The sequence below is a fragment of the Phacochoerus africanus genome, chromosome 10 (genome assembly GCF_016906955.1).
Source record: "Phacochoerus africanus isolate WHEZ1 chromosome 10, ROS_Pafr_v1, whole genome shotgun sequence".
In the NCBI taxonomy this organism is placed as follows: domain Eukaryota; kingdom Metazoa; phylum Chordata; class Mammalia; order Artiodactyla; family Suidae; genus Phacochoerus; species Phacochoerus africanus.
The window spans coordinates 72,571,612-72,593,751 of record NC_062553.1 but is presented as its reverse complement, the minus strand read 5'-3'; the positions used below and the strand labels follow the sequence as shown (position 1 = coordinate 72,593,751).

General features: G+C 37.6%; 1 protein-coding gene across 2 annotated transcripts in view; it reads left to right on the top strand.

Moving 5' to 3' along the window:
- The window catches only part of CCNI (cyclin I), a 30,458-nt gene extending 8,571 nt beyond the window's left edge, over positions 1 to 21,887 (top strand). The window contains exons 2-7 of one of the 2 annotated variants that reach the window (XM_047798780.1): positions 818 to 974; positions 9,226 to 9,354; positions 12,221 to 12,295; positions 12,446 to 12,586; positions 12,876 to 13,106; positions 20,354 to 21,887. In XM_047798780.1, the coding sequence (XP_047654736.1) occupies positions 861 to 974; positions 9,226 to 9,354; positions 12,221 to 12,295; positions 12,446 to 12,586; positions 12,876 to 13,106; positions 20,354 to 20,797 (1,134 nt within the window). In that variant the 5' untranslated portion in view covers positions 818 to 860 and the 3' untranslated portion in view covers positions 20,798 to 21,887. The remainder of the gene's footprint in view (positions 1 to 817; positions 975 to 9,225; positions 9,355 to 12,220; positions 12,296 to 12,445; positions 12,587 to 12,875; positions 13,107 to 20,353) is intronic. The other variant, XM_047798781.1, reaches the window with a different exon arrangement.
- The last annotated feature ends 253 nt before the right edge of the window (positions 21,888 to 22,140 follow it).

The window sequence follows — 22,140 nt, the reverse complement described above, 5'->3', positions numbered from 1 at the left end:
TTGGACCCCTAGCCTGGGAACCTCCATATGCTCCGGGAGCAGCCCCAGAAAAGGCAAAAATACAAAAAAAAAAAAAAACCGTAGAAACATCTCTAGGATTCTCAGTAGTCTTGCACTGATTTAGCCTGTTGGTCTTTAGACTTGGCTGCTCATTTTAGAGTGCTGGTTACCTTACTGTTGAGCTTTCTAGATCAACATTGTCCAATAGAATTTCTTGAATTGATAGAAGTATTCCTTTCTGCACTGTACAGTGGCATAACCACTTGCCATGTGGGGCTGTCGAGCACTTGAAGTGGGGTTAGTGTGACTAAGAAATTGTATTTTAACTTTATTAAATTCTACTGTAATAGCTACATGTGTAGCTAGTGGACACTATTGAAAGCACAGTTTCATACTGAATAAGTGGAAATGGGTGAGATTTAGTGTAGTTGATGTGACAACTTTTTTTGATAAAGAGAGAGATTAGCCCTTATCTGGCTAGATTTTTAAGAGGAATATTTGGAACAAGTACTTTAAAGTATTTCTAGTCAAAAAAGCCTATGACTTAAAAATTTTCGATATAATAATATTCTGGCCAGGGTCCAAAAGTTCTATCAGTTACATGATCATGTTTTTATTCTCTTTGAAGTGAGCATATTTAGATAACTGATGATTATTGTAACGTTTTAATATGTATTCTAAAAAGCTGCTAAATCGTTTATTGTCTCATAACATTTTTATTTTGTTTTATAAATTGCTTAAGTATCAATATATTTATATAATGCTATACTTACTATATAATTAAATACAGAGCACTGCTTTATATTTGATTTTATAGGTAGCTACATCAAGCTGGGTGGCAGGCAGATCCCAAGGATATCATGAAGTTTCTAGGGCCTTTGGAAAACCAGAGATTGTCTTTCCTGTTGGAAAAGGCAATCTCTAGGGAAGCCCAGATGTGGAAGGTGAATGTGCCGAAGATGCCTACAAGTCAGGTAACAATTTCTCTCTTCACTCTAGATAGATGACTTTTATTAGAAATAAGCGTACTGCTCTCATGTGTAATAGTATCTTGACACTGCATTGGAGAAAAATGTGCCATTAAAGGGTATGCTTCTTTAAGAATTAACATCTCTTCGTTTCATTCTCAAAACAAAAGTGAACTGTTTTTGTTTGCTTGTTTTATCTGAGTTACATATTTAAGAAGATAGGTCCCTTCATTCCTCGTAGTCCAATACTTTTAGTAAGCCATCTTTATTACTAGGTAAAAAGTTTGCCATAGAGGTTGAACATAGTCAAATTGTCTTCAGTGAGCAAAAAAATTGCTCTTTCATGAATATATAAGGAATTCATGTAAACTAAGGCAGTGCCATATTGAGAGCTTCCAGAGAGATAATGAGCAGCTGACCTCTCAGTTACTGTTGGCTATATGTCTTTTCTTTGAGAAATTTCATATAATTAGTTATTTTTTACAAATAACTATGACATTTATCTACTCCAGAAGCATACTATGTGAGATGTCTTACACATCTTTTTATCCCTAGTACTTAGCACTGTGCTTGAGATAAAGAATGATGGCCAAGAAATTTTTGATGTACGTAGGCAAATGACAATATCTAAATTCTTCCTGTGTTGGTTTAGGTTAACCTTTGCTCATAGGTTCTAATTTTCCAACCTGTTTCTATCATTCTGTCCCACAGAAAGCTGAAGAAATATGTTTTGCATTTATTGTTGTCATTTAGTGAATTGAAGATTAGTTTACTTGAATGAGTGCCTTTTGTACTAGGAACATTTGCATGTGTGGTCACATTTAATATCTCATTTAATCCATTGAAATAGGTAGAAGTCTCAGTATGCTCAAGACAGCAAATTAGTAGTAGAGTTATAACTTTGAACCTGAAGCAGTTTTCTTCCCATTATTCTTTGTTTTTTATTTTTTACTCATATTTGCTTGTGTGATTTTTTTTTTTAGATGACTGGGGTTTCAGTTTTTCAGTAAATGTTTATTAAGTATCTGCTGTATTCTGAGCACTGTTCTAGCATTGGGAATACAAGAATGAGAAAAATAAAAATTCTGACATTCTAGTAAGCCTCAAAGCTTTATTACACCTCTTTTAGAACCATTTCTTTTTTTTTCCTTTTTTTTTTTTTTTGTCTTTTTAGAACCACACCCGCGGCATATGGAGGTTCCCAGGCTGGGGGGGTCTAATGGGAGCTGTTGCCGCCAGCCTACGCCAGAGCCACAGCAACGCAGGATCTGAGCTGCGTCTACAACCCACACCACAGCTCACGGCAACGCCGGATCGTTAACCCACTGAGCAAGGGCAGGGACCGAACCCGCAACCTCATGGTTCCTAGTCAGATTCGTTAACCACTGCGCCACGACGGGAACTCCTTTTTATATAATTCTATATGCTGGTATATATACTTTCTTGTTTTACAGAATTAGCTACAGAACACTGCTGAAGTCTTAAATTGAGGAGAGAGCTTTCAATGTTTCACCGTTAACTAATATTTGCTATATGTATAGTTCTTAGTTATACAGATTAAGAAATTCCTTTCTCTGTCTTAGTTTGCTAACAGATTTTTTTCATAAGTAGGTGTTGAATTTTGCTAACATTTTGGATAGGAGTTTCACATCTGTGTTCATGGGTGAGATTCATTTGTAATGCCTTTGTTAGGTTTTCATGATAAAGTTATGCTGGCTTTGTAAAATGATTTGGGAAGTGTTCCTGTTTTTTTGAAAATATGCTCTCAGTTTGTTTAGATTGTTACTATTTCTTTCTTTCTTTTCTTTTCTTTTTTTTTTTTTTTTTTTGTCTTCTTGCCATTTCTTGGGCCGCTCCCATGGCATGTGGAGGTTCCCAGGCTAGGGGTCCAATTGGAGCTGTAGCCGCTGGCCTGCACCACAGCCACAACCACAGCCACACGGGATCCGAGCCGTGTCTGCGACCTACACCACAGCTCAGGGCGACGCTGGATCCTTAACCCACTGAGTGAGGCCAGGGATCGAACCTGCAACCTCATGGTTCCCAGTCGGATTCGTTAACCCCTGAGCCACGATGGGAACTCCATTACTATTTCTTTCTTAAATGTTGAAAGGTTTCACAGCAAAGCCACCTTGAGATTTATCTATAGGAAAATATTTAATAATCCAATTTCTTTGGTAAATATGAGGCTAATCAGGTCTTCATCTAAATCTGATCTCAGTTTTGGTGTTTTTTAAGGGGTTTTTTCACTTTATTGAAAATATCAAATTATTTGTGTAAAGTTACTCATAATAATCTCTTTTTAACATTGAAAGGGTCCATAGTGATGTTTCCTTTTTCATCTTAGTTGATTTGTGCTTTTTCTTTCTTGATCAGTCTTGCTAGAGGTCTGTCAGTCTTTTAGTTCTGTTGATTTTCCCTATTGTACCTTTGTTTTTAGTTTTGCTCTTACTTTCACTATTTCTGTTTTCTTTGTGTAATTTACTGTTCTTTATCCTGATATATGCTTAAATAATTGATTTTCCAGTTTTCTTCTTTTTTAACATATGCATTTAGAGTTATAAATTTTCCTCAAAGCATGACTGCCACCCTTGCCTAATTTGTTATTAGATCCAGTATTGGGTTCTTACGTTGATTTGTTATATTTTTTCAGTTTTAGAATTTTTCTTTGGATTTTTTATATGTTTCATTTCTCTAGTGAAAATTTTCATCTTTTCATCTATTTTCCTTCCTCTATTTGCCTTTATATTAAGTCCTTTTCTGATAACTCAAAGTCTGAGATCTTTTTACTTTTTTTTCCCCCTCTTGGATTTTGATCACTTGGTTTTCTCTCTTGTCATGCCTGGTTATTTTTGATTGGTTGCTGAACTTTAGGAAAAATTGTAGGTGCCTAGATGTTATCTTTCTGCAGCTGGGTTCAGTCTTACCTCTGGTAGGCAAACTGAATAGATTACACTTTAATCCACTGAGGGCCTGTACTGATTGGAGGCAGTGTTGCTGTTGCGTATGGCTTCCTGCACTTCTGGTTGCCCCCAACTCCTAGAGGGTAGCCCAGGATTCCAGCTGAGAGCTTGGGGTGTTTACCAGCTCCCCTTATTCCTGAAGGGTGCTAATAAACTCTCTTCTCAACACTGTTTTGCTTTTCACTCGCTCTCTGCTTAGTCTCTTAGATTCTTGTCCTTTCTAACTTCATAATTTCATTTAGAAAATGTTTAAAGAGGACAATCAGCTGAGGGTCACATTAAGAGCTCTCTGACTCTTCCTCTTCCCACTAGGTTCTTGGCTCTTCAAGTCTCCATATTTTGTCTCTTTCCTTGTAAGACTCCCCAAAGCTCTCTTCATTTCTTTGCTCAACTTTAAGCCTTTTGCTGTACTCACAGGATGGGCGAATGCCCAAAAGGGAAAGCTATGCAGAGTGTTGACTCATCTCTTTTTGTTACCTACTCTATAGATTCTTGGCCCCTCAAAGCCTGGTTGTCCTAGAAGTTCTGATACCTTCCTCTTGTTGTTGTTGTTAATAGCTTTTCTAGTTGTTCTCAGCTAGAGTGAAGACTTGCTGCTAACTATTCAGTTGTGGCCAGAAGTGAAAAGGTAATTTTTTAAAAAGTGTTGATCTGTTTAGCAGGTGTGACAAGAGATGCTGTGGGAGCACAGGAAAATACTTTAGCCCAACTAGAGTTATCAGGGAAAGTACCTGGTTGGGAATGACCACTGAAATAGCTCTTAAAGGATAAATAATGGGGTAAAAGAGAGGAAAGTGTGTTCCAACCAGAGGGAGCAGTGATAGAAGATGACATGGCAGGAGTAAGGAAGGACCGTAAATACAAGCACTGCTCTTATGAATTTTAAGGTGGAAAGTGATGAAACGTAAGTGAGGCTAGAGAGGTAAGTCATAGAGGGATTTGTATACCATCCCTGGGGGATTATAGTTAATCTTTTAGGTAATGGTGAACCTTTTAGATTTTAAAGCTGGGAAGGATTTGTGTTTTAATGATCAGAATAGCAGTAGGTGGAATATAAAGCCCTGTGTTTTACCAGGTTGAATCAAACCATCATAAATTCTCTTTGGGGTTAGTTCAACAGTTTACTGAACCCTTTAACCCCATTTGAGCAACCCATATGAGAGAAAACAGATCCTTTGATCAGGAAAGACTCTTAGGGGTAGGCAGACTCTGCCCTCCTTCTCCCTTCCCTCCTGAGTGGGATTAGGCATATACCTAATTTTTTAAAGGTATTCTGATAATATTACTGTTCAGTACATGTTTGAAATGATTGGAAAAAATGATCTTAGGATCAGTATCACTTCAGTTAAGAGTGAGTCTTCTCATGGGGCTCTCATCATGGCTTGGCGGAAATGAATCCAACTAGTATCCATGAGCATGCAGATTCAATCCCTGACCTCACTCAGGTTAAGGATCTGGTGTTGCTGTGGGCTGTGGTGTGCAGAAGGGGCTCAAATCCCGAGTGGCTGTGGTGTAGGCTGGAGGCTACGGTTCCAGCTCCAATTTGACCACTAGCCTGGTATGCCCTGGTATGACCCATAAGCCGTGGGTATGCCCTCCCCACCCCCAGAAAAGAGTAAATATTCTCAGACTGTTATCTTTTGTGGAGTTTTTTTGGTTATCATTAGTTTTAGCTAGTGATAATACTAGCCACGCAAGAATGCTCTTTTGGCCCTAGTTTCAAATTTTAAAATAGAGGTTATGTTAAATTTCCAAAGATTTTTGTTAACTAATTGTATTATAATTGGTATAAAAGAATTATTTATATGTAATTTACATGTGTTTTGTAAATGTTTTTTCTGGCATCACTAAAGCATCAGGTATTTCTAGATGTGGGAAGGACAAAACTAGTATTTAAGTGCCTTTTGCATTCTATGTGCTCTACACACATTATATCATTTAGTTATAAATATGGTATGGAAATCTATTTAACTGTGTTCCCCTGTGTTAAACCCATAGTTAGAGCACATTATGTCTATCTTTTGTAGGACTTCTTAACAGTTATATGTTTGTATTAATTGTTTAATGTCAAATACCAAGTCACATTATGTAATGCAATCTGTCATTTAGGGATTTTTTTTTTTTCTCCTTACTAACCTGAAGGTGGAATTAATGGTGTTTTTGATCCTCATTGCTGCTCTTGATCTGTGTTCTTTCACCCTACTAAAAGCCTCCCCAGTTGTATCCGATTGTATCACCATCTACAGTTTATTTCCTTGTTCTCGACTTGTTTGGATGGCTTACTTAATATTACTTTCTTTGGACATTTTTAAAAATAAAAGCTCATCTTGGTAGAAGTTTAATTTTTCTTGAATGCTTAACTCTCTCCATGTGCAAGTTTTGTGACTGCTTCACTTGGTTCCTAGGGACCCTTAGGGCCCCTAGTTCATGCCTTAAAGGCTTTATGGAGAATGGAATATTGTAAAACCAGTGACCGTGCTAAGAACTGTTTGACCCAGGGACCAGCTATGGGGCTGTGTCTGCTTTCCTCCCATCTCTGGAAAGCCATAGCTCCAGATAGTATTTTGGTGCCTTTTTCAGATTCCTTTTGTGTGTGTGTGTGAGAGAGAGAGAGAGAGAAAATCCAACTCCTGGCTTTAATAGCCTAACTCCACAGTTTCCTCTGTCAAGTTGGACAGTAGTCTCTGCAGGACATAAATTTCCCTGCTACTCCAAGTACCCAAAACCTGTCAAGCCCACGACTTCATTACCGTGAACAACCTTGTGTTCCTTCCCTTCCTCCCTCCCTTCCCTGCCCCCATGCATATGGAAGTTCCCAGGCCAAGGATTGAATCCAGGCTGCATCTGTGACAACACTGCATCCTTTAACCCACTGTGTTCAGTTGTGGATTGAACCTGTGCTTTCAGAGCAACCAAGTCTCTACAGTCAGGTTCTTAACCCACTGTGCCACGATGGGACTCCATCCCTATGTTTCTTTATGATTCATGGGATTGTATCACTGATTCTCAGCGTATCTGTTTATAGCAGTCTTTTCCATCCATCTTGATTATTTACAAGACAGAGGAGTTTAACAATAGGTTATTGCCTCCAGGTTGACATGGTTCTTATCCTTCAGAGTAAAGTTCACAGGTTTAAAATACTTGGTTCTTTTCCTTGCCTCACAAATAGTCACCCTCTCCCCTCACTCTTAAAATGCGTCAGCTGCTGTCTCCTCTAAGAACTTTTTATTCCCCTCCCACAATGGGCCAGGTGCCCTTCCACTGGGTGCTCCTCTAGCACCCTGTTACATACATCTGTTTTGGTTTCGCTTTTAGTTTTAGGATTTTGGGCTACAGCGGCTTGATGTAGGATCTCAGTTCCCAGACCAGAAACTGAACCTGGGCTGCAGTGCCATTAGATCACCAGAGTGCCCTACATTTGTTTTAATGCTTACCATATTTTATTGATATTTTTTGATTATTTGCCTCACCATGAGACTTAAGTTTTGAAGTTTAAACAGGGAGTTTTTCATTCTTCGTTGTATTCCCATGACATATTATAACGATCAACACTTAATATCATTTGATTTACATTTGAACTAAACTAAATTTTTTTATAGTCAGATATTTTCAGATTATTGTTCATGGTCTTCACATCATCTTGGTGGTGAGATGTAAATATAAGAGGTTGTAAATCATCTTTATTTCATTTTCTTGTCAGTATTTCTTTTCTAGGGTCAGTCTTTATTTGACAAAGGGTATTGACCAGAAGGTGAATGTATGGCAGTTATAAACGACCAGTTATAACTGAGTTTTGAGCTAAATGTAAAAATTATGTGTATGATTAGTTTGGCCAACACAGAAACACTTGACTTTGTTGTGCCAAAGCCGAAAACTGACAGAAAGAGGAGTTGGAATAAAATAAGGGCAACTTGTCAGTGCAATGAGGGAGGAGAGAAGAAATTCCAGCTGAAATACTGTTTGAGGAGATATATGCTCAAGATCTACATCTCAAGCTCTTAATGCATCTTTCTGTGATAATAGCAATCAGTCTCATAAAGTTGACCCTGTGGTTCCTATACATTCTGAGGAATGAGATAAAAGAGATTTCTATCCAAAATGGTTATGGTGATGATAAATCCTGCAGTGTTTAAACCTTTACTTGTCTGAAACCCTCACTTACTGAAAATAATCTTTTCCATTAATCACGGAGTCATTTCTGTACTTTTTTGTGTTTACCATGCAGAAGTAGTACTTATGTGGAAATGTTTCATGTATTAGTAGAAGATTAAGTATTACTAGATTCGTTTTGTTTTTTTTATGGTGCCTGCAAAACTCAAGAGTAAAGGTATCTAAATCATTAACTGTTGCTTTAAAATGCGCACCTTTTAAAAACTAAACCCATACTCAGCAATTAAAAATAACATGTAGGAAGATTAAAACATCAATAATCTTTAGTGTTTGTATTGTATCCATACAACTTGTGATGATAAGTTGGTTCAGGTTCAGTTCTCCTTCGGTATTCTTTCATCATTTTTAAATGTATAGTTCGTCTGTTGTTCATATCTTTAATTTATTCCTATTGACTTTTGTTTTTAATAAGCTGTTATCCCATTTGTATTTCCCGAGGTAGTTTAAGGGCTATTTGCTTCATTGGAAAGAAATTCACTATATTTTTTTATTCTCAAGACTTGAGAGGCGTTCCTGTTGTGGCGCAATGGAAACGAATCCGACTAGGAACCATGAGGTTTCAGGTTCGATCCCTGGCCTTGCTCAGTGGCTCAAGGATCCAGAGTTGCTGTGAGCTGTGGTGTAGGTCGCAGACACGGCTTGGATCTGACGTAGCTGTGGCTGTGGCGTAGGCCGGCAGCCGTAGCTCCAATTAGACCCCTAGTCTGGGAACCTCCAGGTGCCCTAAAACAAACAAACAAAACAAAACAACAAAAAGAATTGAGAAAACTTAGTTCTAAAATTACTATCAGTTGATAATAATGTTACCTAAACTCTAAAATGTTATATTCCCTGAAAACCTCAATTAAAGTATAGGTGTATGATGAGGTGACAATGTGAAAGTTTTATTTAATAAGTATGAAGAAAATTGATATTAAATGCTATAACATAGTACATAAGGTTTTACCTTCATTTATCTCATTTGACAGATTTTGAATAAACTTAAAAGTATTTTTGAACATATAAACACTTATTCCATAGCATTTGCTAACCTTTTATAGGCAATAATTATAAACTATCCTTGTTAATAACTTGAAACTTTACTTGTTCTCTTTTATTTTTATTTTTTAATTGTTCCCTTGTAGAATGTTTCTCCATCCCAGAGAGATGAAGTGATTCAGTGGCTGGCCAAACTCAAGTACCAATTCAACCTTTACCCAGAAACATTTGCTCTGGCTAGCAGTCTTTTGGACAGGTTCTTAGCTACTGTAAAGGTAAATATTTTAGAATACACTTACATACAGCTTCTTTATTGAGGGTTTATATGCTACACTAGGGGCTATTAGTAGAGCATTCTACAAAGTGGATGGAGTGGAAAACCTGATGATAGATATATACCTATAAAAAGACGTGATGTCTTCTGCTATTGCTATAAGTTTTCAGAAATGTTTCTAATTCTGTAATTTTCTTTTGGCTACCAGTATTCGTAACTTACACTTAATCTATGAGAGTTTTGATCCTTTGATTTTAATACCTATCATAGCATTGGCAGAATGTTTAGTCATCTTTTTAACACACTGAGGTCTAGTTGTGAATGGCAAATCAGACTAGTATAAGCCTACTGTATATTTTTCTGTCACTACTTAATTATTGAATCCCTTTTGTGTAGCTTTCTGAACAATATATAAATACTTTCTAGAGGCATACATTTGGAGTATAACAAGATGAACTGTCATAAAATAACTTTGGTGTATTTTTGTTAAATGGCATTGTTAGAAATAAGTTTTATGTTGTCCCTGTTGGTATAATGTAGCATTGGTTATATTATGTGAAATCAATCATAGTAGCCTTCAACAGATTTAGAGCAGAAAGTCAGCATTTATTCAATGGCAAGATGAAAAAGCAGAAGAGCTATCCATTTTTCATTTGAATGCCAGGAAAATGTAAGCTGGGGGAACTATGAATTCAGTGCTAAAGGTACTGTATACTTTGTTATTAGGTATAAAAAAAAAAAGAAGCCAAAAAAATTATGGAGTGGAAGAATTTGGATGGTTACTCAGTTACCTTTCTGTGTTTCAAACTTCTACTTTTGAGAAATTTAAAGAAACTTTAATTATAGTGATATTGATTTCCTGAAGTTTGGGTTACTGAGATGCCTGCATTTTCCCCAGCACCAAGTCCCTTCCCCCTTCTCCCTATTCCTTGACTGTAGCTAATCCCACTTTCATAGGAAAGATGAATTGGAAGTCAATGTCCTGTCTTGGGTTATGTGTTTTTTCAAAAAATTTAATGGGCTTACTTAGCATCTATCATAGAAAAGATTTTTACTGACCTTATTGTTAAATGAAGTTTCTGTAACAGAGAATTTTGCCAAGTAAAATATCATTATTTTCATGTTTCTTATTTAATGGGTCCTGTTATGTTACTAGCCTCAGATACTCTTACTTAGAGATGATTAATCTATATTGAAATTAATCTATATCAATATAATTAATCTATATTATAGAGATGTTTAATCTGTATCGTTCAGTATAGAAATATCTCTATGATTATATTGTTCAATATAGAAACTATTAAATGCATTAGAGTTTAAAGGTGCTTAAAGCAGACCTTCAACGGGCTGCAACAGTGCTTCTCAATCCCAGCTGTGCAGAAGAAGGTACTCTGAAGTTCTTTAAAAGTGTAGACCCTGAGCCCTATCCCAGACCTACTCAATATGAATCTCTGACAGGTGAGATCTGGATATCTGTATTTAAAAAAAACTACACAGATGATTCTGATGTACATCCAGGATTGAGAACTGATGTTTGTTAAAAATACACACACACGCATTTGCTGTTGGGATTCTTTTTAGCACTAAATTGATTATTGGTGTCCTTGATTTGAGAGTTGCATTGCCTACCCAAAGTTGTTAACTTTTGGACCCTTTTCTTTGTAATGAACCCTGATTACCTCAGGGATATGGTTTTGATGTGTTGTATACATGGGGAAATAAGGGAACCTGGAAAACTGTCTTAGCAACAAAATCTGACTTCACTTTCTGGATCACTGTATGGTGTCTGTTAACCGCTGAGACTGTTTTCTCACCTGTAAAAGAAGATGTAACGCATAATATTTATGAAAGTGCTTTCTAAACCATAGTATTCTGATTAACATTAATGATTATTTTAAAATATTGGTAGTATTGAACTAGCTTTTATTTCTCATTCAGGTAGAGGATTGGAAGATTCCTAGACAGTATGCCATTTATAATGAGTCAGTGGTCTTTGGCATGTTTATTAAATGATTAATCAAAGCTATACTCTGGTCATTAGAAGCCTTCCCCAGTTTCATGGGAATATAGTATTTAAATACAAAGTAAATGTCGAAACATTAAATAACTTATTTCTGTGTCAGTATAACTGGACTGAATTGTCCTAATTATTTAATACTGGATTCTGATGTTGGGTTGGCAAAACCCTTATTCTACCAATAAGGTAGAAAGTGGGCCTACCTTATTACAGATAAGGGAAATAGGCAAATTCAAGCCCTCCTATGGTTGTCAAACCCAGGAGAGGTTTTTTCCCCCCACTGATTGATTCTGTATATATTTAGGGGTCTTTCATTCTTATCATGGAACCTGAATATATAATTTTGGAGATGAAAATTTTAATTAGAAATTTTCATCTGCTAGCATCCTATAATTTTTTAAAGCATATGAAACATAAATAGCCTTCCTTTTATAGTCGTCTTTCTCTATAATTCCTCTAACATCTAGTATGTTAATCTGACAGGTAAAGAGAATAAAACTAACTTAAAAAAATACACAAGTATATTTTTAATTGAAGGAATTTTTAAAAATAAAAAAAATGTCTTCTGAAAACAAGCCTATCTCTGCTGGATAGAAATTGACTTTGGCTAACTAGCATTAGTTGAATGTCCAGCAATGGAATGATCTTAGTATTTCCACAGAGAGTAATATAGCTAGGGTTATGAAGGTAAGAGTTCTGATCTTAGAAAGCAGTGGGTGGGAATCAAATTAATTGATACCATGGAATTGTGGGCATACTTGTCTCATCTGCATATCTAGTTTTAAAAAATAAAGTCTTAACTTTTTGAAGAATCATTGAAGTTGCTCTCTTTCCCTTTTCCCCATTTTAGGCCCACCCAAAATACTTGAGTTGTATTGCAATCAGCTGTTTTTTCCTAGCTGCCAAGACTGTTGAGGAGGATGAGGTAAATATTTTCCTTTAAAGATTAGTCATGTTTCTTTTTTGAAATTTCTGTTTATTAACTTGCTTTCTGTTTATCAAAACAAAAACTGAAAATGAGTTTTTTGGTTTTTTGTCCTGTCCTCCCTGCCCCATCCCCCTTTGCTTTGGATAGAGAATTCCAGTACTGAAGGTGTTGGCAAGAGATAGCTTCTGTGGATGTTCTTCATCTGAAATTTTAAGGATGGAGAGAATTATTCTGGATAAGTTGAATTGGGATCTTCACACAGCCACACCATTGGATTTTCTTCACATTGTAAATATACCTGAAGTCTTTATATGAATATGTGGTCCTATTTCAATAGCTTCAAAAGTAGATTGCCCTCTCTTTTTTTATTTTTGTTCTGATTTTTAGGAAAAGGAAAATTATTGCAATTAGCCAGGAAAATTTAGAAATTAGGATACGTCAAGTCACTGAAGCTAAAATTGCAAACTTAGAAATTGAGTAACACCTGTGGAGGTTACATCAATTTTTGTTATAACTTATCTAGACATTTAAGTAAAACTAGAATGATGTTCTTGTGATTTTTTTTTTTTTTTTTTAGTTCCATGCCATTGCAGTGTCAACTAGGCCTCAGTTACTTTTTAGTTTGCCCAAATTGAGCCCATCTCAACATTTGGCGGTCCTTACCAAGCAACTACTTCACTGTATGGCCTGCAACCAACTTCTGCAGTTCAAAGGATCTATGCTTGCTCTGGCCATGGTTAGTTTGGAAATGGAGAAACTCATTCCTGATTGGCTTCCTCTTACAATTGAACTGCTTCAGAAAGCACAGGTAGGTGTCAGTCTAATTAAATAGTGTTCATTTAAAATTTTTTCTTTTACCGTGATACATAAAGGTTAGAAGATTATTATAAAACTAAGAGACCTTTTAATCTTACAGTGGCAACCTTTTTTTTTTTTTTTTGCTTTTTAGGGCCACAGCCACAGCATATGGACGTTCTCAGGCTAGTGGTCCAATCAGAGTTACAGCTGCCAGCCACAGCCACAGCCATGCCAGATCCAAGCCATATCTTCTACCTACAGCACAGCTCACAGCAACGCCGGATCTTTAACCCACTAAGCAAGGCCAGGGATCGAACCCCAAACCTCATGGTTCCTAGTTGGATTCGTTTCCACTGTGCCATGACGGGGATTCCTGGCAATGTATTTTTAAGAGTAGACATTCTATGGGTTAGATGTCTCTTTTCTCTCTCTTTCTTTTTTTTTTTTTTTTTTCCTTCTTAGGGCCACACATGTGGCATATGGAAGTTCCCAGGCCAAGGGTCATATCAGAGCTGTAGCTGCTGACCTACACTACAGCCACAGCAACATAGGATCCGAAGCAGGTCTGCAACCTATATCACAGTTCATGGCAATGCCGGATCCTTAACCCACTGAGTGAGACCAGGGATCAAACCTGCATCCTCATGGTTATTAGTTGGGTTTTAACCCTCTAAGCCGCAACTGGAACTCCCTCTTTTTTTCTCTTACAAAGCTTAGTTAGTGTTTTCTTAATTCTTTTTACCTCTTCTTCTAGATTACTTAAGGTGGAATGGACTGGGAGTTTGGGTTTAGTAGATGCAAACTATTACATTTAGAATGGATAAACAATAAGGTCCTACTGTATCTCCTGGGATAGACCATGATGGGAAAATATTTTTTAAAAGGATGTATGTGTATGTATAACTGAGTCATTTTGCTGTACAGCAGAAATTGGCACAACATTGTAAATCAACTATACTTTAATAAAAAATGGAATTAATAAGATTTTTGATAAATATACTTCATTAGTTTTATATGAAGAACATTCCTAGTTATATTTGTAGGTTTCATTATAGTACTTCTCTACTTTACTCATTTTATGAAAGAGAAGTCAAAAATATAAATTGCAAAAAGTTGCTTTTTAGACAAGCAAATAATTTACTGCTGGGTGGAGATGGAAGTATTTTATAAATAGAGACTATTTTCTGAAGTTTCAGGACGTTTTTTGAAGTCCTGGTAGTGCTCATTCTTGCCTAAGACTGGCTTATAACTTGTATCAGCAGATTGATATAAAATGTTACAGGCCAGTGAAATTTTTATCAGCCATCTATATAAAATGTAAAGGTTTGGTAGAAAAAATTCACATTCAAACGAAAAGTAAGAGTGCTGTGTGTTAGCAACCACTCAGAGTCCTTATTGATTCCATTCATGTCACCAACCAAATATAACTTAAAATTTAGATCTGCCTCAAATCATATTCTTTGGCCAGCTGAGTGCATAAAGGAGTTATGAACCCATTTTCCCTTTCTATGTCCCTGTTTCTTCTCATTTGGCAATAGTTACTCTGATTTGTTTTACTGAATGTCATTTAGAGAAGACTTCAATTCTAAGCTTAAAGTATTTTATAATGGAAAAAGAACTGATTTTAGCAAAGGGCTGAAGTTATTGAGCTAATAAAATTATAAAAAGAACTCTATAAAAGAAAAATGAGAATAATGCTTGAATTTGGTGTTTTGTAAGATAGTTTTAATTGACAATCTTATTAGCAGACACGTAAGGTATACTTATGTGCAACCTCTCAGGTCTGAGAATTTCAGGCCCTAGTTTGTGAGCAGAGAAGGGCTGCAAATCTTTGCATAAAAAGAATGATGACGATGGTCAGAGCAATATATCAACTAGAATGCCATCCCTCTTTTATATGTGTTTTGTTCCACTGTTTTTAGCATAGCTTAGCTTATTCTACTTCCCTAGGACACATAGTGTTAATGTGAAACAAATTATTTCTCCTTTACAAGGGAGATATGTTCTTTTGATTGCATATCTTGGATTGAAATAATTGAGAAGTGTTTCTGTTGAAATAAATGCTATAATGAAAATAAACCCTAGGAGATAGATAATTACTATTTAGTGAGCATTTCTAGAAACTCACCCAGACCACCACATAAGTGAATGGTGTGGCACAGAAGATTTTCTTTGCCTACCTAGAGTGTTGGAAAATGAAGTCGAATGTTAACCATTTACATTAGACTGTGGAAGTGGGGGAAGGGGCGTTAAGATTACCTCCTATCTTCTACATTTTTTAGTTTATCAGAACAAAGGACATATCTCTAAATGCCTCCATGACTTCGTCTCTGTGCCTGTTTCTAAGCTAGTACAGAGAAAACCTGCTGTATGAAGAGTTACTCTCCCAGAAAGGACAGACTCTGAAGCTTAAGCGAGAATGTAAATAGCGTGGATATTCTGTAGCTTTGATGGCTTGTTCTGTACTGAAGAACACAGGAGAATCTGCTTATTCTCTTGCATAAATTTTCTGTTGCTGGAATAAAATGTTCACAGAAACTGTTTCCCTCAAGTGTTATAAGCTTGGAATTTGAAGGAATCTTCTTAGAAATGATGTCATTCAGCTCCTTTATTTTATAACTGCAGTCCAGGGAACTTAGAACTTTCTCAGAGACACACAGAACTCAGTAGTAAAGAAGACTAAAAAAACCCCAGTGGCACACAAACCTTGAGGATTCTAGCCCAGTGGTTTTCAGAGTTTCCTTTAGAATTGGAACCCTTCCCTCACCCCCAATAAAATCTTATATATACACAATTCCAAAATACTAAGTAGAGTATTACCTTGTATTATGTGTTTGGGGCAGAGGCCTATCAGATGCATTCTACTCAGCTTGGCCTCTTCCCTTTCATAATCTGTTTGTACATAGTTTGAAAACCACTCTCTCATTCTCTTGTATATGTATATAGTTATATTCTACAAACATTTATTAAGAATTCTGCGATCTAGGCACTGAGCACATAGTGATTCTAGAAAAAAAAATTTTTTTTAAAGTCTCTGCTCCATGTAGTAGTCAGGTTATAATGAGGAAGATCGTTAATAACAAGGTTGGTCACAAAACTTTGAAGAGTTTGGGACTTGGTCTCAGCAGTTCTTTGAAACTCTTGTGCCCCAAATCTGGGAGGCTCATGATTCATCAAGATTTAATTGTCTTTGCAAAGTTCACCTGTGTTCAGGTAGGAGCAGCAGGTTGACTGTCTTTGTAATTTGACTGTGATGGGCCATAGTAATATCAGATTTCTAGTTCTAGTCTAGGAAATTCTTGCATCAGATTGGTAAGATCATGCTGGAATTCTGACATGTTTCCCAGGTCCTGGTTTGAGAGGACTTCTAATGGTCCATCATAGACATATCTTGCTGTGAGGGGCCCACTATCACCAGCTCTGCCTGTGTTCCCTCAGAACTTCAAAGTACAGTGAGTGTTCCTTGGTTTGAAAGGCAAGCTGCCTCTTGCCCCTCCTAGTCCCATCACCAACTGCTCCACTGTCCCCACCCCTCTTATCTCTTGTACTACCTGGTGGTTATGATTCTGGGATGGCTAATCCTGTCTTTGTTCTTAGCCCTTCTCTCACTGCTATGCTTCTGGGGCTTTACTCATGTTCTCCTCTTTCTGATGTGGTCCACCTCGATCATCTCAGGATCTTAACTTTACCCAGGTTAGTGTGGTGGTCTTCCTAGTCCCTATCCAGGCACTGTAGTCTCAGTAGATGTTTCCTGCCATGGCGTATTTAAAATTAGAATATGAAGTTAAAGAAGCAGGCCCTCCCCACCTGTAGTTCTTCTCAAAGGTGCCTAAAGTCAGACTACTTACTGCGCTGGGTATTTGTCGTGCGTCATGCTGTCTTCTTAGGCCTCCTGAACAATTAGATCATGCTGTTCTGCTCTGTAACCTTTTAATGCTATTTACCCTACTTCCTTGTTGAGCTAAATTACAGTTCTCTTTGCTTTTTTAGCAAGGAATATGATTATCATATTTGAATTTGGGGGAGATAGTCATGAAAAATAATGGATATTCTCTTGACACTCTAAGTTAGAACAAGTTCATTTCAAATTTTCTGTAACAGTTTCATTAGAGGACATATCTGGTGTCTAAAGTTGCAATAATCCAGTATTTGTGCCTATTTTGTTTTCTCCACTGTATCTCAACGAGGGCCATGTTATTTTCTTACAGCAAATTCAGGTTATTAGTAGAGTAGAAGAAATTGATTTTGATGCATTACTTTAGCCAAAGGACTTAGGTGGAAGTACGGTTCATTAAATGGTATTGGTTTGCATAATCTTCAGTGTCTTTCTAGTTCCATTTTCTGCCAGTTGTCACCTCTAAAATGTAACTCCCTGTTTATTTACTACTTTAACAGAGAAAAATTATAGTGGCATAATACTTCTGTTTGAATACATATCTTTTTTTCAGGGTTCTGCTGTGTTACTTTGCCCAATGACCAAGGCATTTTTACTTTTCTAGGCTACTAAATATCATTCATTTGTTAAAAAACACTTCATTAAATTAGGTACTTAAATTTTAAAAATAATTGTTATACTATAGCCTTCTTTTCACTTCCCAGTTCCTGTTTTCACTTCTGTTACCTCTCTTTTGTAGGCTTTTTGAAGAAGCCTGGTACCTGGCCTAGGGTACCAGTTGCCGTAAAGAACTTTGAAGCCTCATCTCGTGTGCTTTGTTCCACTGTTTTTAGCTTAGCTTAGCTTGTTTCTCTAGCCTACAGTTGCAAGCTTGATAGTTGGGGACCATCTTAAGTATTGTATAATTTTTCTTTTCTTTCTAAAAGAGGAAGAGAAATTCTAATACTAGTTAATAGTATCTTGCCCATTTCAAACTAGGCAAGAATAGTGAACATAATAGTAGATAATAAAAGTCATTTTCACGTATTGTTTCTGACACTTTCACACATTTTTACATTTGTACTGTTTCGTCTTCTTCTTCTTCTTTTTGGTTTTTTAGGGATGCACCCACGGCATATGGAGTTTCCCAGGCTAAGGGTCCAGCCGAAGCTATAGCTGCTGGCCTGTGCCAGAGCCATGGTAATGCTGGATCCGAGCCGCCTCTGTGACCTGCACCACAGCTCATGGCAACGCCGGATCCTTAACCCACTGAGCAAGGCCAGGGATCAAACCCTTGTCTTCATGGATGCTAGTTGGGTTCATTAACTGCCGAGCCACGATGGGAACTCCTACATTTGTGATGACTAACTCCTACATTTGTACTATGTGATGACTAATGGCAGCCTTTCCTCTTCCTTTCCACTGATACACTTTCCTGGGTAACAAGCAATGAGACTATTTAGAGATAAAGATAATTTTGCCATCAGCAGAAATAATTTTGCTGATAATTTTTGGCTTTTTAGGGCTGCACCTGTGACACATGGACGTTCCCAGGCCAGGGGTCGAATCAGAACTACAGCTGCTGGCCTGTGCCACAGCAATGTGGGATCTGAGCCTCGTCTGTGACCTACACCAGAGCTCAGGGCAGCATCAGATCCCCAAGCCACTGAGCAAGACTAGGGATTGAACCCACATCCTCATGGATACTAGTCCATGAGGATTCACTTCTGCTGTGCCACAACGGGAACTCCAGCAAATATATTCTTGTAGCGCGTGTTATTTTCCTTTATTTTCTCTGTGGTATTGCAAACAGTCATGCTGTGTGCTGCAAGTTTTAAAGTTATGAATAAGAATTGGTAAAGGAATGTCTAAAAATACCTATAGAATATAAGACTAGAAAGTGATCTCTGATAGTTAAATAGTCACGATAGGCTTCCTGGAGGTGGAAGGAATAGGTAATAGAATTTCAGCAGGTAGAAATAAGGTGAGCAGAGTACAGTGAGAAAGGGCAAGATTGGTGCAAAGGACAGAGCAGGCCTGTTTGGCGGGAATGTAGAGCACAAATTGGGATGTGCTAGCAACTAAGGCTGGTCACATTGTGGAGAGCCGTCTTAATACCAAATTAAAGTGGTTCGATTCTTTCTGGTAGGTACTTGGGGTGCCGCTAAAGAAACCTGAATAGGGAGAACTGTATGTTGCTAGAGGAATTTTGACTAGCACTGTAATTGCTGGGAAAGTAAAGCAGAAACTAATTAGACTATCACAGATAAGATTTTGAAGGCCTTCCGTGTATAGTCATCGGTGCTGGAAACTTAGGGAATAAGAATGAATATGATACAATGCCTTGGGATCTTGTAGTTTATAGTATCAAAGCATAAATGTTAAATAGATTATTCTAATATAGTGTGGTAAGCATGATGACTGGTTGACACAAAAACATGACCCTGGAATTCACGTTTGTAGGGCCTTAGGGGTGTCAAGGGTAGCTTTAGAAAGGACTGATAGTTGAACTATCCTGAAGGAAACTCCCAAATTAAACAGAAAATATCAGCAAAAACATTCTTTTCCATTATTGTCAAGTGTGCTATTTTCTACAGAAGTAAAACTTGTCAAAGGTTATCATTTACTGTTTGAAAAACAAAATACTTTAGTTCTAAATTCTTAGCCTTCTCCATCCCTTTAAATTTTTTCTTGTCTCTGACTTCTATACATTTTTAATGGATTTTACATTTATCTGTACCTTGGTCAACATTTTTTTTTTTTGGCCTTTTGGGGCTGCACCTGTGGTATGTGGACGTTCCCAGGCTAGAGGTGCGACTGGAGCTGTAGCTCCCGACATACACCACAACCACAGCAGCTCTGGATCCAAGCCGCATCTGCACCTTGCACCACAGCTCACAGTAATGCTGGCTCCTTAACCCACTAAGTGAAGCAGGGATCGAACCCGCATCTTCATGGATAACAGTTGGTTCATTACTGCTGAGCCACAATGGGAACGCCTACCTTGGTCTTCTCAAGAGATTGGAAGAGGCAAAGAGAGTGGAGTGAAAGGCCTTCTATCTAGACAGGGGAGAGAGCCTAAAACAAGAGCAGATAGCGGATATGTAGCAGTGAACAAGAGAGTAGTTTCTGCTGTCATGAAGATGTCCTGCATACAGTTGCACACACATAATTCAAGTTCCAAAAAGGTTTACATTAGAAATAGAGATTTGGACACAATTTCTAAGATGATGGGTAGGCTGGTGGGAATAGATGAGTGTGAGGTAAAAGATGTGGGGAAAGACATTTGTGGGGACAGAGGGCAGGGGGAGAAGAAGTGGCCAGCAGAGCTGATAGAGCAGCCTACGCTGATCATCTCCTTGTGCTTTCTTCCCCTGGTGCAGATGGAGAGCTCCCAGTTGATCCACTGTCGGGAGCTTGTGGCACATCACCTTTCTGCTCTGCAGTCTGCCCTGCCTCTAAACTCCGTTTATGTCTACCGTCCCCTCAAGCACACCCTGGTGACCTGTGACAAAGGAGTGTTCAGATTACATCCCTCCTCTGCCCCAGGCCCAGATTTCGCCAAGGACAAGAGCAAACCAGAAGTGCCAGTCAGAGGTACAGCAGCCTTCTACCATCACCTCCCAGCTGCCAGTGGGTGCAAGCTTACCTCTGCTAAACGCAAAGTGGAGGAAATGGAAGTGGATGACTTCTATGACGGGATCAAAAGGCTTTATAATGAAGATAACGCTGCAGAAAACGTGGGCTCTGTATGTGGCGCCGATTTGTCAAGGCAGGAGGGACACGCTTCCCCTTGTCCACCTTTGCAGCCTGTTTCTGTCATGTAGCTTCAGTGTTACCTTCAGGTGCAAACTAAGGTAGCCTACTCTGGGAAAGGGAATGTGGGAAACCAGGAGAGGCTATATAAAGATGCATGTATACCTTATCAGGCTGATTCAGAATGAGCCAGAAAAAACCATTTACTTGTATGGCTAATTCTAATTCAATATTATGTAACCAGTTAAAGACCAAAAAAAGTGTAAAATTCAAGATCAAGAAAAAATTTTAAGTAAATCTTTGTAGTGTTCTACCCTTTTCTCTGCTAAAATGTAGATTACCCCGTCAGAAATTCACATTCAGTGTTTAAGTTCCAAAATTCCTAGCTAGCAAACCTTGTCCCAGAATCCTGATTTAATTCTCCTCTTGCTTTTGCTTGTGTCGTTTTTGAATACTTAATGAATTTTATGCATGTTGATCTATAGCCTGACTTCCACTGATGAGGAAACCTTCAAAATTTTTTAGCAATTTAGTGAACAGATTATTTCAGTGTTGACATTCATGTTTAATCCATGATTCAAATTAAAAACTAATCTGAAAAAGATACCTGAAAACTGCCCCATACAAATCAGAGGTGATAACAGAAAAAGGACTTCCATCACCTTGTTGATTTTTGTTTGTCTCCTTTCAGTTTCTAGAGTTTAGAAACAAAATTATTTCATTTTTATCTTAAATTGAAGCTTAAAAGTGGCATGTGATTAGGACACTCTTAGATTTGTTGAAAGCATTTTTGACAATTGTATAAAAGCATTTGTGATAAAGTTAATATGTCCAGGTGCTCACCAAAGAAACATGTAACAACTAAAATTAGATTTTTAAAAAAACTGATCACTCATTTATAATCAGTAGGACTGTCTAAATGTTGGGGCAGCTCTATGATTTGGGTCTGTAACATGTAATAACTGAATTCAGTCTCCTAGTTTTACGTTAAGCTATTAGGATTTTCTGGATAAAAGTTCATCCCCCCACCTCCCCAGCCTACCTGTATTTCTGTTAATGACTTCTGGATCCTGAGTCCCTGTGCAGTCTGAAGAAGGTATTGCAGTCAGAACCATGTACTGAAGATAAAAAGCCTCTGGTAGCAATAAAAGTTGTCCTTAACCTTTGTATCTCCTTTTTCTGCTTGTGAAGAAGTGCAAGTACTTGATTGGTTAGGCATTGCTATTTGAACTGTGGAAGATGATGAAAACCCTTATATGCTTGCAGAAGATGAAACACGAAGAGGGATTTAATTGTGATTGAGTTTAGGCTTGACTGAAAATTTTTTCCTTTATTATTTTCTAACTGGTGACTGTGATCTTCCACACAGTAAATTCTCATCCTTAGGAACCATGAAACCAGGCATAGACCCATA